This window comes from Rhagoletis zephyria, unplaced genomic scaffold (genome assembly GCF_001687245.7).
Source record: "Rhagoletis zephyria isolate East Lansing unplaced genomic scaffold, Rhagoletis_zephyria_1.1 Rzeph_scaffold_00007, whole genome shotgun sequence".
Lineage (NCBI taxonomy): Eukaryota > Metazoa > Arthropoda > Insecta > Diptera > Tephritidae > Rhagoletis > Rhagoletis zephyria.
Genome location: NW_016157091.1, coordinates 505,818 through 522,495, shown reverse-complemented (window position 1 = coordinate 522,495; position 16,678 = coordinate 505,818). Strand labels below are relative to the sequence as shown.

The 16,678-nt window shown below is 35.7% G+C and overlaps 1 protein-coding gene across 19 annotated transcripts in view; it reads right to left on the bottom strand.

Moving 5' to 3' along the window:
- Nucleotides 1-16,678, bottom strand: part of shot (dystonin-like protein short stop) — an 852,754-nt gene that overhangs the window by 350,299 nt on the left and 485,777 nt on the right. For 17 of the 19 annotated variants that reach the window (XM_017608278.1, XM_017607978.1, XM_017608395.1 and 14 more), the window contains one exon: nucleotides 2,330-10,175. The exons of the other annotated variants lie outside the window; for them this stretch is intronic. In XM_017608278.1, coding sequence (XP_017463767.1) covers nucleotides 2,330-10,175 — 7,846 coding nt within the window. The remainder of the gene's footprint in view (nucleotides 1-2,329; nucleotides 10,176-16,678) is intronic. 19 annotated transcript variants of the gene reach the window in all.

The window sequence follows — 16,678 nt, the reverse complement described above, 5'->3', positions numbered from 1 at the left end:
GCGCTTAGGGATTATAACCCTTACTAAGTAGAATTCTCCTTTCTGTGTTGCCGGAAAAGGGGACCGGAAGTATTTTTGCGCAGAACTTCTTTCTGCGTAGGCAACTTTTAGCCGCGCTTAGGGATTAAAATCCTTACTAAGTAGAAGTAAATAGTTCATATTAGAAAAAGCGAAATTATCCATATGCACTAGAGCGGGTCGAAAATCTAATTTTTCTCAAATCCCTTGGTAATAGTGAAAATATATTGTATCATGAAGTGAACAAGAAGCCTGCAAAATATTAGTCTTTTATTTTAATTGTAAGAGCCCGCGCATCGACCGCCAAGTGACCCACAGCACACTAGTCGAATAAGACCAATTCTTGGTCAAAATTCTGGGTTCAGCAAAAGGGTTGGTGCATATTTTTAGACAATGAATGCGTTAACGCAAAAGATAAAGTCAAATATAATTTGCGCAGCCCTTTATCTTATGCTTAATCTCAAAGGTATCTGTTTTCAATCAAATTTTTATTGTTCTCTTGATAATTGCACGATGTAAAGAACATCATCAATATTGCTGGCGTGCATTTAGGTCGCTGGTTCCAAATATTCTAATCCTTTTTTAATATTAGCTATAGTTTGCGAAATTTAGAAACAATTTCGGTAGCTCTAATAGAAAAGCCATTATTTTCCATCATGGAAACACTTAACAGGCACAACTTCTAGAAACACTAATTAGTTTACATATGTTTATGCATACAATAGAAAAATTGCAAATGTAGGAAAATGACAAACATTTTTTTTTACATATTTTTTATTTTAAAATAATTTGTTTATAATCTGAATGATTTTCATCATATTATTATCATAAATCAGTAACAGTAAGGCTCGCCTTCAATTTGGTAATTATTACGTATCGATCGAGCGGAGTTAACTATAATATTTTTGTATAAACACTTATTGCTTCTCCCCTACCTTCATATAACGGCAAAAAATGTGCTTCTACGGTGACTAATGAAACCATTCCGCACCAATTGTCAAGACAACATAAATGGACTTATAGTGGGCGTTTCTCACCCTAATTGTATTAAGTTAATGTTTGTAAATACTTATATGCTTGAAACTACTATTAACTTATCAAACGATTCCTAAACTTTGACAATACATGTTTGACTTCATTCACCACGATCTTGAAAACTGACCAAATCGGCGTGACCAAGCCCATGGTCCCTTTAATATTATATAAACATCCGAAAACATTAAAACGTTTGAAATAAATGGCGTCTCACTTTTTTTGTATTTTTCACTTGGTTGCTGAAGTAATGAAGAATTGAAAATTCATAAGGGAAAATTATAGTTTTTGTAAGTTTTAACTTAATATCTTAAAAACCTCCAAGTGTTGAAAAATGACAAATGAACGAGAGGTACTAAATTTAATAGCCCTTAATTTGATATATCGTCCAGTTTTAACAATTGACGCATTCCATAGATATTACTAGCCAAAGTTTCATTTTCAAAATTCATACATTTTGATTCAATTGCGCGGGCTAAAGATACGTTTTGAATTAATCTTTCGTGGCCAATAACAATTGGCTTAGACATAAGACATCATAATATTACTATTACAATACGGTCAAATGCATTTTATTTTCCCCCATACAAAATCGACCCAGCCTAATATGCACACTTTCGTTAGAAACCCGAAATAATGCATATAACAAAAACCGAAATAATGCATGCATGCACAATTTCGGTCCAAACCGAAATAATGCATATGACAAAAACCGAAATAAAGCATACATGCACAGTTTCGGATGAAAACCGAAATAATGCATATGTGAAAGACGAAGGTATGCATACATGCACAGTTTCGGTTTAAAACCGAAATAATGCATATGAGAAAATACCGAAATTATGCATATGCATACTTTCGTTTTAAAAGCGAAATAATGCATATGAAAAAAAAAAACGAAGTAATGCATACATGCACAGTTTCGGTTGAAAACCGAAATAATGCATATGGCAAAAACCAAAATAAAGCATACATGCACAGTTTCGGTTGAAACCGAAATAATGTCTAAATACACAGTTTCCATATGCGCAATTTCGGTGCCCCAAATCGAAGCTATTAGGTAGGCACTTGAAACTTGCACTTTATTATACTGAACTCCACACCAAAAAATTTTATACAAATTCTGAATTATCACGGTAACAAAATTTGTCATGGTAACAAGAGAATGCAAGGAAAGAGAATTGGTATGAATGTGTGGAAATTTCAATATATGGAAGCAATTTATTCATGCGAGAAACTTACATGCTTTTATATGTATATTAAAAGGTATAGAACTCACTCGCTGTTCTGCGGGCAATATAAGGCCCAGTTTAACTGCTTTTAGCAAATCTATGCTTTCTTTAGTAGCGGCATGTACTAAACAACCGTATATTCCATCGATAAGACCGCTGTTGATAGCCGCAGTCAAGGGGATGATTTCATCTGTAGTAGAAGCTCGAACCACCGTCGACGAGGGATCCAACAAGCCATAAGTAATGGATTCGAATAGAGTCAGTTGATTGTCTGGTTTAAAATCGTAATTCATTTGAAATGGATCCAAGAAACAACCATTTTCGGGATTGTATAAGTTATACTTTATTGCTTCTATCAATCCGAATGGCCTTTTGGGTGTTACAATCGATCCAGATTCATACGCTTTCTTCAACGAACATAGCTTTGATGTTTTTGTATTAAGCACATTTGCCCTTTTTGTGTCAATCAGGCCCTTCCGAAAGGCTTCGGTTAAGCCAACAAGTTTTGTTTTAGCTTCATCCTTAATAAATGCTGACGCCGGATCAATAATGCCGGTAGTGACAGCATCTTTTAAGCAAAGAAGTTCGACTCCTTTATATAAATCAGCTCTAGCGCTAGTTTCACTGGTATCATCTTCAGAAGCATCGTTGGAATGCATTTTATACGTCAGCATACCAGTTTCTAAATCAAGACTTTTACTGTCCACTGCTTGATCGAATGTAATAGGCTCTCGGAAGTATATAATTACGGAAGGATTATATGCAAAGAATAACGACTTCGGATCGATTAAGTTTCGAGTTTTCATGTTAAATAAATTCTGTTCTTGAGCTACAGTAAATGAAATTAATTTGAGAGAGGGCAAATGTCGTACCAATGCAGTTTTAGGATCGATGACATTACAACTTATTGCTTCTTCTAAAGACATTTCTTGAGAGGAGGTTCTATCATATTTGTTCGTAAGCTGTTCTGAGTAACCTTTTTTTTCGAGACTTTTGAACAAAGGCTTAGAAGTAGGTACCAATATTCCTTCACTAAAAGCTTTGTCATAACTCAAGAATTTTTCAGTTTTATGATCAAACACCTGCCCTTTATGAACATTTATATAACCATTCTTTATAGCTTCTTCCAGAATGTAATCACCCACATTGCTACTAAATATTGTAGTATTTGAATTTATAAATCCACTAGATATAGCATCGCTTAAGTCATAATATTGCCCTGCTGCTCGATCATAGAATGATCCATTTTCAGGATTATATAATTTCATTCGAATTGCAGTTAAAAGGTCCAGTAACCGACAACTTGTCACAATTAAACCCCTTTCGCGGGAACTTTGTAAATCTATTTGTTTGCCGCTTAAATTATAAAAACCGTTTTCGTCAATTACTTTTTCCGAAATAGCATGAGACAATTGCATGTATTTTCCATTGTTTTCATTCTTTATTAAAGTAGTTGTGGTGCTTACAATCTTCTCAGTACATGCTTCCCTTAAGGTAAGCCTCTTGCCAGTAACCGGATGTATAATTTTATTTTCTGATGCATCGTAAAATCCCATAGCAAGTGTTTCATAAAGCCCAAATTCTGCATTTTCAATATCAACAATTATACCCATTTCAAGTGCTTTTTTTAATGTTACGCATGCGTTGCTATCATGATCCGTAAAAGTACCTTCTCGTTTATTAATAAGTCCCAGACGACAAGTTTCATTCAAATTGTAAAGTTTTTCGTTTATTTTATCAAAGTAGCAAGGCAATTGAGAATCTATAACACATTTACACATAGCCTCCAATAAAATAATTTTTTTCCCAGATTTTGTATCGACTATCTTGCCACTACTTTCATCATATAAGCCTTGAATAATAGCTCTTTGAATGCTTACTGGTGCTTGTGTATCTTTCAATATGCCCACGTTAAAGGCATGTTTAATATTAACCTTTTGGTTGTTATAGGATAACATACAGCTATCGCCATCAATCACGTCTTTTAAATTAGCTACGGTTATATTTCTGTATAGACCAGAGTTATTATCTTTTAATTGTGTACTATTTATGTCTATTACATGTGTTTCAATTGCCCTTGATAGAGATAGTTTTTGACCTGTTTTAGGATCAAGAACACTTCCATCATTGTCATTATAAATGTTTTTAATTACGGCTTTCCCAAAAGAAATTGGTGTTTTAACATCGAGTAAAGTTCCACAATCAAATGCCTCTTCAATATCAATTTCTTGTCCCTTTCCTACTTTGACTGTTCCTCTTTTAGTATCGACTATCCCAGCTTCTACTGCTGCCATAAATGGAAGGAATTTTTCGTCCAGGTGGACGATTGTCGAATGTGGATCAATAATTCCCCTGCGAATAGCAGTTCCAACAGAGAGTTTTTCTCTTGTAACTGTGTTACTTAATTTGCCTGACTTTGGGTCGTATAGGCCATGATACATGGCATCAGGTAAACTTCTTTTACGCTTTGGCGGAAGTAGGAATTTATGTTCGAAAGCTTCAGTGAGGGACATTTTTTTTAATGTGTATGGGTTAACCATATATCCACCCACAGGATCGAGCAAACCTTTATCTATAGCCTCCATTATGCTTATAACGGAATCAGTACAAGGGTCTAATATAATCAATTCATTTGCATTAATATATTTGAGAGCTATTGCTTCTTTCAAGTTACAAATTCTATCATCGATTTTAAGAGTCGATGTAAAGGGGTCAAACATGTTTCGGCCTAAGCAGTCAACTAAAGATAGTGGTTTCTTCGTACTTAGAAGATATCCTTTTACAAAAGCTTCGTCCAAGGTAAGGTACGGTAATTTTAAAACGCCTCTAACAGTGTCAAGAATGCCTTCCTTGGCTGCCATTTTCGCAGAAATAATTACGCCATCTTCCTCATTTTTTATTAAGCAGGTATCTAATTCTACAAATCCTAATTGAACTGCTTCTTGCAAAAGAATTTCGTCTCCAGTTATTGGATTGAATACTTTTCCGGTGGTAGGGGAGTAGTATTCACGTTGTAGTAATTCAGTTAAACTCCAAGTAATGCTATCAGTCTTTACCAAATGATTTTCAATACCTTCGTTAAAAGGCATACAAATATTTAATTTTGTATCTTTTACCTGACCTTTTTCTGGTATGACTAATTCATCCTCAATTGCACAATGCAAATTTAGTTCTTTATTTTCAAGAGAATCAAAGATTAGGGATATTTTGGGATCAACTAATCCTATTTCTATGGATTGTTGAATATCAACTTGGTTTTGAGATTCAGAATCATAAAACTTTCCTGTTTCTTGATTATAAAGACCCTTTCGTATAGCTGCTTCAAGAGAGATAGGCTTACGTGGACCAGGTACAAGCAATCCCAACTTAAGTGCTTCCTCCAAAGGTATTTCTTGCAATGTTTGAATATCAATCATTGTACCTGATTGCATATTTACAACTCCCAATTCAATTGCCATACGCAGTGGAATAATTTCACCACTTACTGGATCTCGTACTGAAAAAGAATGAATGTCAATATCTCCCATATTAATTGCATCGTTTATAGAACGGAGTCGACCATCGTCAAGCAATATTTTACCAGTTTGTGTATCGATCATCTTTTCGATTGAAGAAGGATGTTTTTTATTTTCTGGATCGACATAAGTGATCCATTTTCGCGTGACGCACTCGAAGAAAGGAATTTTTTCACCAGTTTTAGGATCTACCATATGACCATTATGCCGATCCAGCAAAGGGCGGTCCAATGCATCTAATAACGTTTCATATTCGCCACTGGTAAAATTTTTTACCAATATTAGTTTATGATTAAAAACTTTACAGTTAAGCACTAAGTCATGAAATGATATTTTTCTTTTTGATAAAGGGTCTACGAAGTACTGATTTTCCACATCGAATACGTTAAGCTCACTCATTTTTTCTTGTGTTAATAGATGCGACGAATTTATACAGAATAGATCGCGTTCCATAGCCACTAAATTCTTATTTAGAATTCGCACTTCATCTTGTAGGCACAGTTGTTCATTTTTTAACAATATATCTACACTATCAACAAGCTGTTCTCCATTTATAATAACTAAACAATTACAAGGTTCAATTAATTTTTGTGAAATAGCATCACCTATTTCAGATTTTTGAAGGTATACTTGATTCGTTGAGTCCTTAACGCACTGTAAATTATTTTTGTAAGAGGCCGAAGGAAAAAAATCATTATGCGTATGATTTTCTGTGAAACCATCACTGCTGTCATGACATTCTTTATCGACGGATTCTTTACTGTTTTCATCTAGGTTGTTAGCTTCGTCAATTAGATGGGTTTTACCTGTGGTGGAAGACAATATGTTTTCAAATTCTGAATAAAGGGATGTAGCACTTCCTTCCACTTTATTTTCTTCTTTTGCAACCGATTCCCTTTCCTCCGAAGTTTTTAAGGTTTTATTAACATGTTGAAATGCTTCTGTAGAAATACCCTTAGGCTTTGAATTGTTTCGGGCATACCCCTGCATCAGCTCAATTGTTTTTGTTGTAACAGTATGATGAGAACTTGTCGTTTCCATTACCTTAGTCGTTGAAATCGGATTTTGTGTTGCAACAAAAGCTGAAAGAGGTTTCAGTAATAAATATCCTTCTTCCAGGGCATTTCGAATTGAAAGGACTTCCCCACTTTCTGGGTACCTTATAATTTGGTTTTCAACATCAATTAGACCTTCATTTAAAGCTTTTTCTATTTCAAGCGCATCTATTCTTGGCGGATATGGAATACACATAATGATATTATTTTTTAAAGCTGCTTTTATTGTCATTTTTTGGCCTGTATAAGGATGGGTTACCTCGTTTTTATTAGGATTAACAAGCTTTCTTTCAATGGCGACAGGAAACGTCATAGCTATAGGAGGCAAGTTACTAACGTCATTTTCATCATAGGTCAAGTCGAATACTTCATCTTCAACAGCTTCACTTATATTTAAAGCCTTATCACCAACTTTGAAAGTAGATGCGATACCATCGACAACACCGGTTTTTATTGCTTCCTGCAGTGTCAATCTCATCGGCTTTTGAATTACTGAAAGCGGGTCTAGAATATCGCAAGTAATAGCTTCATTTATGTTAAGTAAATAACCATTATCTGGATGTATAATTTTTTGATTTTCCAAGTCGATAAGGCCTTGTTCCAGCAATTTTGGTATTGATAAAATCTTAGCTAGTGGTATTAAGATATGATTGTTAAATTCTGGTTCAATAATACATTCTTCGACAGCTTGGCTGATGTTTAAAGTTCGGTTTCTCTGGGGATCTAAAATTTTTCCCTCATGACCGTTAATTAGTCCGATCTCCAAAGCTTTTTTTAATGGAATGTCATATTTGTTAGAAAACCCCTCAAGAATATTTTTTGCTTCCAAGTCAATTATTCCTTTTTGTAGAGCATCACTGGGTTTTAAAATAATTTTACGCATTTTTTGAAGCGTAACTGAAATGTCACTGGCCTCACTTCTTGGCACAATACCGCGTTCATAGGCTACTTCAACAGGTATGTTTTCACCAGTTTTTGGATCAATAACGAATCTTAGTATTTTTAAAGCATCTTCTACTGGGATTAGCGGCATACCAGACACCTTAATCAATCCGGCTTTCACCGCTTCACTAAAATTCTTGCGTTCGCCAGATTGCGTCAAAACTATATCATTTTCAAAATCATAAATTTTGCGACCGATAGCTTCTTTAATCGAAACTTCTTCCTTTGTACACGGATCAACCACTTGTATGAAATTTTCATTTATTCGACCCTCAAGTGCTGCTTTTAATATATTCTCTGATTGGCCTGTTTCTGTAAAGATGACTAACATCGTTGAAGGGTCGTAAATTTCACCAGGTGCAATTTGTATTGGATCAGGGGATTCATCTTCCCAGCTTATTTTTTCTTTTTCAGTAAAGTTAGGCGATGTAGAAGAAGATGTTTTAGTATTCACCTTTCCTATAAAGCTATAATCTTCAACAATTAATTGATCAGCATCTGACGTACATTGCTTAGTTACCAATTTTTCCGTTTCAGGCAACTGGTCACTTAACTCTGGGCTCAAAAGACCGTAAGACAGGGCCTGCTGTACCGAATAAACATTTCCTGTGTGTTGGTCATAATATAACTGCTGGTCTTCGTAAATTAAACCCTGACTTACTGCTTCGTTAAATGTTAAGGACTGACCATGTTTCTCCCGGGTGGTTGTTTGAATAGATACGTAACGATTGATTGTTCGAGTAAGAGTTTCTGTTGTCAATGTTATATTTAATAAACTACTTAGAAATAAAGCACCTTCTGGTGAAATGAATTTCGCTTCAATAGCTATATCAAGAGGCACATTTTTTCCAGTCTTAGGGTCAAGTAAATATCCTGTTTTCGGATCGATTAGGTTATGAAAACATAAATCGAGCACAGTTAATTCGTTTCCTCTACCATCATGCACACCTACTCTTTTAGTAAACATCTCATATACCTCCTGGCGCACCATATTCTTCTTTACAGCAACATCCAGGGGTTCGTAAACATTTTTACTAATTTCTAAAGCAAAGCCGGAATCTCTTCTACACAAAATATCACGAGATAAAGCTATATTAAAACTGACGAAATCATTCCTTCTCCAATCTTTAAACCCATCTATATTGAACAAGGATTTCTGCGAAACCGAACTGATAAGACCACGCTCTACTGCCGCAGGTATAGTTATTACCTCTCCAGTAATAAAGTCTCGGTACCTAAACTCCTCAACTAATATAATTTCTTTTTCGATTGCCTCTTGTAGAGTAACTAACTCTCCCGTTATTTTATGAATACATTTTAAATTATTCTTATCCAAAACTCCTGATTCAATGGCCTGAATTAGGCCTAACTTATTTCGATGCATTGGGCTATTAATTTTTTCATTAGTATCTAGCAAGTGACAATCAACAATATCTTTCAAAGTGTAAGGCTTAACAATGAGCTTCCGATTCTTAGCCTCAATAAAAGTTAATTTTTCTTTTGTAATTTCATTAATGTAGCGTCCGGTTTTCGAGTTTAAAATTCCAAGTTTAAGTGCTTCGCTCACCGAAATTTTTATGTCATTCTTTGCATCAACAACTTCCACGATATTAGGGTCAATTAATTGATTTTTTATAGCTAAGTCAAGTCTGAATTTATCGCCAGAGTTGCGATCTGCAATCCAACCTGATGCATCAATTAGTCCATGGTCAATAGCATCGCTTAAGCACAATGCACAAGATTTTATTGTTACTGACTCATGCTTTATTAAATATCCATGACTGTATGCTTCTGGTAAACTTATGAATTTGCTTGGCACTGACCCCACTTGGCTAGGCCCAGTTTCGACGTCTTCTTGAGGTAAAGTCTCGATAATTTTTCCGGGGTTTATGCTATTTTCTTCGGCTTCCGTAGTTATCCTAATTCGTTTTTCAGCAGATTCTTGTCCCAATTCTGCTTCATTTATCTCGCTCTGTATTATCTCAAGCAGTGATAAATCTTTACCTCTGTTATCTTTACTTACACCTGGTTTTAATAAATAATGCATCAATTTGGTATCAATAAAGCCTTGCTTTGCCGCTGATTCCAAAGAAACATATTTATCATTCAAAATCATTTGCCCAGAACGTACATCCAAAATCCGCATATGAATCGCGTCTCTGATTGTAATACTTGCACCCGTTCGTGGATCGCGTATGCCAACGATGTCGAGAAAATCGCTATTGAATAATTGAATTACATCTTCACTGCTACTATCATTCTCTCTTTTGAATACATGAGGTTCGACATTAAGTGATACAACTAAGGGATCTCCATCGCCTATGCGTAATGCTGAGGACGAAATTAAGCTTGGGCTTCCATAATCATTCTTTGAATTGAATCTATAAAATAGAAGACATTCATACATACATAATATTACGTTATCGTAAAGACGTTTTTATTTCCTTCTCTTGGAGTAAATTCAAATATTATAACATATACATATATGTATGTATGTACATATAGTATATAACTATATACGGGTAGGATTTCGGCTGCGGCCTGACGGAAACTAAAACATGGTTATGACAATGAATATTGTGCCTGAGAAAACTTTGAATATGGATGCAATTACAAAGTTAGAAGGGGAAAAAGCAGCAAGAAGTATTAAAAGAACTCAATTATTTTACAATAGTGACCAATAACAGGACTCATTTATAAAAAACGTGTATGTATTATTTACGACATATTTTAGCCATTAATTTCATGTCACGCCCTGCTGATTTTCTGCATGAAGACTTGGCACCCGTTCACCTTTTGGTAGCGATATGTATATATTTGCAATGCGTTAGGCTTAAAATGTCTTATCAAAAAGGATTTCAAATAATAAGCCCCGCCCCATTGCGAGTGCCATTGCCAAAAATTTCGACTCGATTAGTGTATAAAAACGTAAAAACTTGGCAGCACTGGATAGTTTTCGATGATTTTTATCGGTACTTAACTCAGTAGGCAATGCCAATGCTTCAAGCCGTGAATTTTTGTCTAATTTAAGATCGAAAAATACCAGATGCTTGCCATTTTGCAAATCGCGCGTTATACCATCAAGGGAGAAACATTTTGGAAGCGTTTAATAGCTCTAAGGATATCAGAGATTTTTCTAGTACATTTCATTTTATTTATAAATTTGAAATTACAGTAATTTGATGAAGATCTCGTCGAAAAAGAACATTTCTGTTCCTCCATGCCTTCTTTGTAGAGTAGCACTTTTTTTTTATAAGCTTTTGGCTTTACATAGGGTTCCCCTGAATATAAACTCCTCAGCCTTCTTATTGCGACAAAGCAATTTTTCTTAACTAATTCACACCCAGCAATTTTCGTCCGCTTCGTTCTGACTTATTAAAGCTTTGGTGCACTTTTTCCTTATTTTCAGAGTACTGGCTAAAAAAATCTTGCTGCAGTAAGTCTTTTTAACGACTGGAAGCGGTCACAGGTTTTCTTGACTTACCAAATGTAGTTCTAAAATATCAATTAAGATGTCAAATAAATAATACCTAAAGTTTTCAATTAGTGGACGATGTAACTATAAAAATTTAATTACGTGCTTGTGTATTTTGGAAGAAATAATGTATGCTGTTCAGGTGCAACAATTAAGTATTATTTTAGTTTTAATTACTGTGGTTGAGTAATTGCAGCGGTGTTGCGAATTTTCATCGATGCCGGATTGCTGATTTTAGGATCCTCCTACCCATGCCTCGACGGATTCATCAGTAGACCCTTCAAAATGTTCACAGTTCATACATTTATGTTGAACATACTCATTTAAAAGATAAGCTGATACGATCAACTCCTGGTGGTGATGAGGTGGAGAACTATACATATAATAACACCAGCCGACGAAAATAACTTTGTTGTCTCCCAGCCAGGGTTGCGTGATTTCAAATCCTTTTTATTCAAAATCCGCTTTTAATTAACAAATATATTTGATTTGTGATTTGGTTTGTTGACCAAATAAGATAAGATAAGTTTTATTTGTGATATGATTCGTCACCCAAATAAAAAATAAATTTTATTTGTGATTTGATTCGTCAACCAAATCAGAAATCAAATTAATTTGTCATTTGATCGCCCTCCAAATCAGAAATCAAATTTGTTTGTGATTTGATTTGTAGAGCGAATCATTTGATTTGTGATTTTTCAACAAAATAATACTCTTGTATACAACGCAACTTCTTCGGGACTTTTGGGACTGATTCGGAAGTTTTGGGACTATTTCGATATTTTCGGGGTTCTTGGGCATATATCAGGATTTTTGGGACTATTTCAAAATTTTCGTGACTTCTTCGGGATTTTAGGGATAATTCCGTATTGTTGGGACTTACCCTGCAAAAATCGTTGGACCATGTAGTCTATTTGTGGTATATTGGAGTACTTACAAAAGTGCTCCTCTGTCATGCTGTAGCGGACCAACTCGTGTCTCTGCACCAGCTTATTGTTTGTTATACGATCACTGCTCGTGTTTTAACGAAATGTGATTGAAGTTGAGCATTTGAAAGCACATTTGCATGTCTGGCTGTAGCTGAACGTGTAGAGATGCTCGCTGTTAGTTCTTAGCTCCCAGCATGTTCGGGTTCGAATACCGTAGGAGGCAACATGTAATTTTTAATTTTTGTCTTGGTTTTTATTAATTTCGAAAAAGCATTTGAGAAGTGAAGAACAAAAGCGTGTACAAACGAAAAAATATAACGAGAATGTCATTGGAGTATGTTGGGAGTAGTTTTGTGCTACTCTGATGTAATGCAGAGATGGAGTATATGGTCCTGCCCTAGGACATCGCAATGTTAATTGGACCATATTTTTTATATGAATTGTGGTTAATTTTGGAGTACTCCTTGGTCCTTCGGGAGTACTCTTTACATGCATGCATGGAGCAGTCGCGATTTTTGCAGGGATTTCGGGTTTTTCGAGACTACTTTGGAAATTTCGGGTTTTCTCGGGATTTTTGGACTATTTCACGATTTTCGAAAATTCTTCAGGATTTTGTGGACTATTTCAGGTTTTTCAAGACAACTTCGGTATTCTCGGGCGCACATCGGGATCTTCGGGACTACTGCGGGATTTTTGGGACCAATTCGGATTTTTTGGTACAATTTCGGGCTTTTCGAGACTTCTTCGAGATTTTCGAGGTTCTCGGGACTATTTCGGGATCGTAGGGATTTTTGGGACCAACTCGGAACATTTGGGACTATTTCGGTTTTTTGAAACTTCGAGATTTTCGGGGTTCTCGGGAATTTTTGAGCATTTCGGTATTCTCGGGCGCATATCGGGATCTTCGGGACTACTTCGGGATTTATGGGACCAATTCGGATTTTTTGGTACTATTTCGGGTTTTTCCGAGACTTCTTCGAAATTTTCGATGTTCTCGGGGCTATTTCGGGATTTTAGGGATTTTTGGGATTATTTCGGTTTTTTGAAACTTCGAGATTTTCGGGGTTCTCGCGGATTTTTGGGACTATTTTGGTATTTTTGAACTATTTCGGGACTATTCCGGGTTTTTCGAGATTTTCGGGGTCCGCGGGACAATATCGGGATCTTCGGGACTACGTGGGGGTTTTTGGGCTATTTCCGAATTTGTGGGACCATATCGGGATTTTAGGGACTATTTGGGTGTTTTTAGGACAACTTACGAGATTTTCGGTGTTCCCGCGAATATATCGGGATCTCCGGGACTACTTCGGGATTTTTGGGACTAATTCGAAGTTTTTGGAACTCCTTCGGGTTTTTTCGAGACTTTTGGGATTTGGATTTTGGGACTACTGTGGTACTTCGGGATTTTGGAGATTTTCTCGGGATTCTAGAGACTATTCCGGGTCTTTCAAAACTGCTTCGAGATTTTCGGGGCGCGCGGTAATATATCGGGATCTTCGGGACTGCTTTGAAATTTTTGGGACTATTTCGGGTTTTTCGAGACTACTTGGAGGTGGTAGGGGTTCTCAGGACTACAACAGGATTTCTTCTTCTCGAAGAAGTCTCGAAAAACCACAAATAGTTCAAAAACACCGAATTAGTCCCGCAAATACCGAAGAAGTCTCGAAAATCCTGAAATAGTCGAAAATTCCGAACTTGTCCCGCAGATCCCGATTTAGAGCCAAGAATCCCGAAAGTCTCTAAGAAGTCTCGAAAAACCCGAAATAGTCCTAAAAATCCTGAAAATCCCGAAGAAGTTTCAAAAGTCCCCAGGTAGACTCGAAAATCTCGAAATTGTTCAAAAATCCTTATGTCATCCCAACAATACGGAATTATCCCCAAAAAACTGAAGAAGTCTCGAAAATTTCGAAATAGTCCCAAAAATCACGATATATTCCCGAGAACCCCGAAAATATCGAAATTGTTCCAAAAATTCCGAATTAGTCTCAAAAATCCCGAAGTAGTTGCGTTGCCTACAAGAGTATTATTTAGTTGAAAAATCACAAATCTTGGTTGACGAATCAAATCACAAGTAAAATTTATTTTTTAGTTGGTTGACAAATCAAATCACAAATAAAACTTATCTTTTATTTGGTTGACCAAGCAAATCACAAATAAAATTTATTTAGGATTTGATGCAACTTTCAATTCAGAAATAAATTTGATTTATGGATTTGTGATTTAGCTAAATCAAAATCACGCAACCCTGCTCCCAGCAGAATGAAGCATATATTTTTTAGATCCGTATACCTACTGAGTTAAGTTGCAAATAAAAATAAAACCTAAAAATAGTTTAAACCTTTTTATTATTAACAAAACCATAAATGACTAAATTAGAGAAAAGAGGCAGTACTTCACTCTTATGGCATTCTGAAGGGAAAGTTTTTTTGGATTTTTTAAGTGTTCTGTTATAAGAGGATCCCGATGCTTCCCTAACGAATGTCGACATTCCAGCGATAGTCAGCAAGCATTGAAGGTTAAAATTTTCCTTGGTAACGCCGCTCAAGTGCGGCAATATCCTGGTGGATGTGCTCACCATGCTTGTCGCTCATTGCTCTCATATTTTCGGGAAAAATCTTTGATGAGAATGCAGGAAATGTGTTTTTAGTTACATATTACAACCCATCATCTCATACTGTGAACTATTTCGGTATAGTTAGGAGACTTGTTATCCCCGAGAAAATGTTTGGTCACCGCTATGAATGAGAGCCAGGCCTCTTTTTCTATATCGTTTAAGCACGATAAAAACTGCAGATCGTTGATAAGTTTCTTTATATCTGGACCTACAAAAATACCTTCTTTTATATTCGCTTCACTCAGAGAACCTTTTCTTTAGGTGAATGGCTAATGTCTGGCGACCAACTTTGTGGAATGCGATTAGTTGAAAGGCCATTCAACCCAAAGGAGAATGCAAAGTTGAACAATGCAAACGCCCTTTTATGGTAAATATTTTTATATTTTTTATAATTTGATAGTTTTAGCCATTCAATTTTTTTTCGTTCAATCGCCTCGTGCGAAAGCCCTATTAAGAAAACCAGGCGAACTTTTGTCCATGACTTTAGCAAAGTTTTTGACCATGCCCAGTTTTATATGCCGAGGTGGTAGTAAAATTTTTTGGGGTCCACAAGTGGTTCATGTTTAACGTTTTTCTATCCTGGTATGAATAATGTTCTTTCCGACCATTTTTCTCGCATAAAGTGCTCTGTACGCGCTCGACTGTCCCTTTCACACAAAAAGCAGCAGAAATTAGTGTACCCAAGTTGTAGTCCCAAGAGCAACTAATTTTAAATCGGAACATATAATCCACTCAAAATCTTTATATTTAATTTTTTCTAATAACAGTTTCATTACTTCATTAGTTTCTTTTACGTTGGAGTTATGTGCTAATGGTATCGAGGGTAATTTGTTGCCATTATGAAGGAGCAGTGTTGCCATTTTAGCCGTTTTCCGGCTAGATTTAGCCGGTTGCGATAGCAAACAGCCGGAGAAATTTCGATTTAGCCGGCAGCCGATTTGTTAGCCGTTTTGCAGAAAAAAATTAGCCGTTTTTAGCCGATTTTGTAATTTGCCTTGTTTTCTTAAATATCAAATATGTATATATGTTTCCATTTTTGACTAAGCGACCCAAAATCTGTTAGAAATGGCTACTAGCCTTATCGTGGAGAAAATTTTCATGTCAGGCAGGGTTGTATGAAATTGGGCCGATTTCGCTTATTTTTATTTTAAACGAAGAAGGGATTTTCTTCATAAAATGTTTGTTATAAATGTCTTAATTTTAAGTGTGAAGTTTTATTCGCAAACTTAGAAAATAAGAAATTGTTTCACTGTTAAGACACTTAAGATGCGTTTGTGTTTGGATATAGTGCCAACAAACAGAATAAATATTACATGTAGATATTGTCTTCCCAGATAGCGCATATTCAATTCTGCCTAAATTACAAAACATCATTTTTGCCCACTCCCAAAGGTTTAAGGTAAGGGAAAAATTGATATTTTCAAGCACTATGTACACATATGTATTTTTTTAAACAAACTTTTTTGCTGAGAACTTATTTAAATTCCAAAAACCGAATGCCAACTTGAACTAAAGGAACCAACACTGAAGTGAGTCAAAATGAAAATAAAAGAGCACAAATTTCTATGTAAAGCAAAACTCTCTGGGAATCCTACGAGACATCTGCCGGTCATATGACCGGTCATCTAAATGGGAGATCTGCAGTATTTTGGCATCATATTTTACATCAGAATTGAAGGGATTTCTGAAAAATCTGACCAGTTCTTTTGTGTAACTGTGATTTTGCATCCCTTGTCAACATATGGCCTCGGTTGATGTTAACTTAAGGTCGTTGTTTTACTGCCTTAAAATTGAAGCGAAATTTTTACAGCGTTTTTCATGTGTATTGGTTTCTATTTGAGTGTATTGAGAATCGGTCAGTCTGAA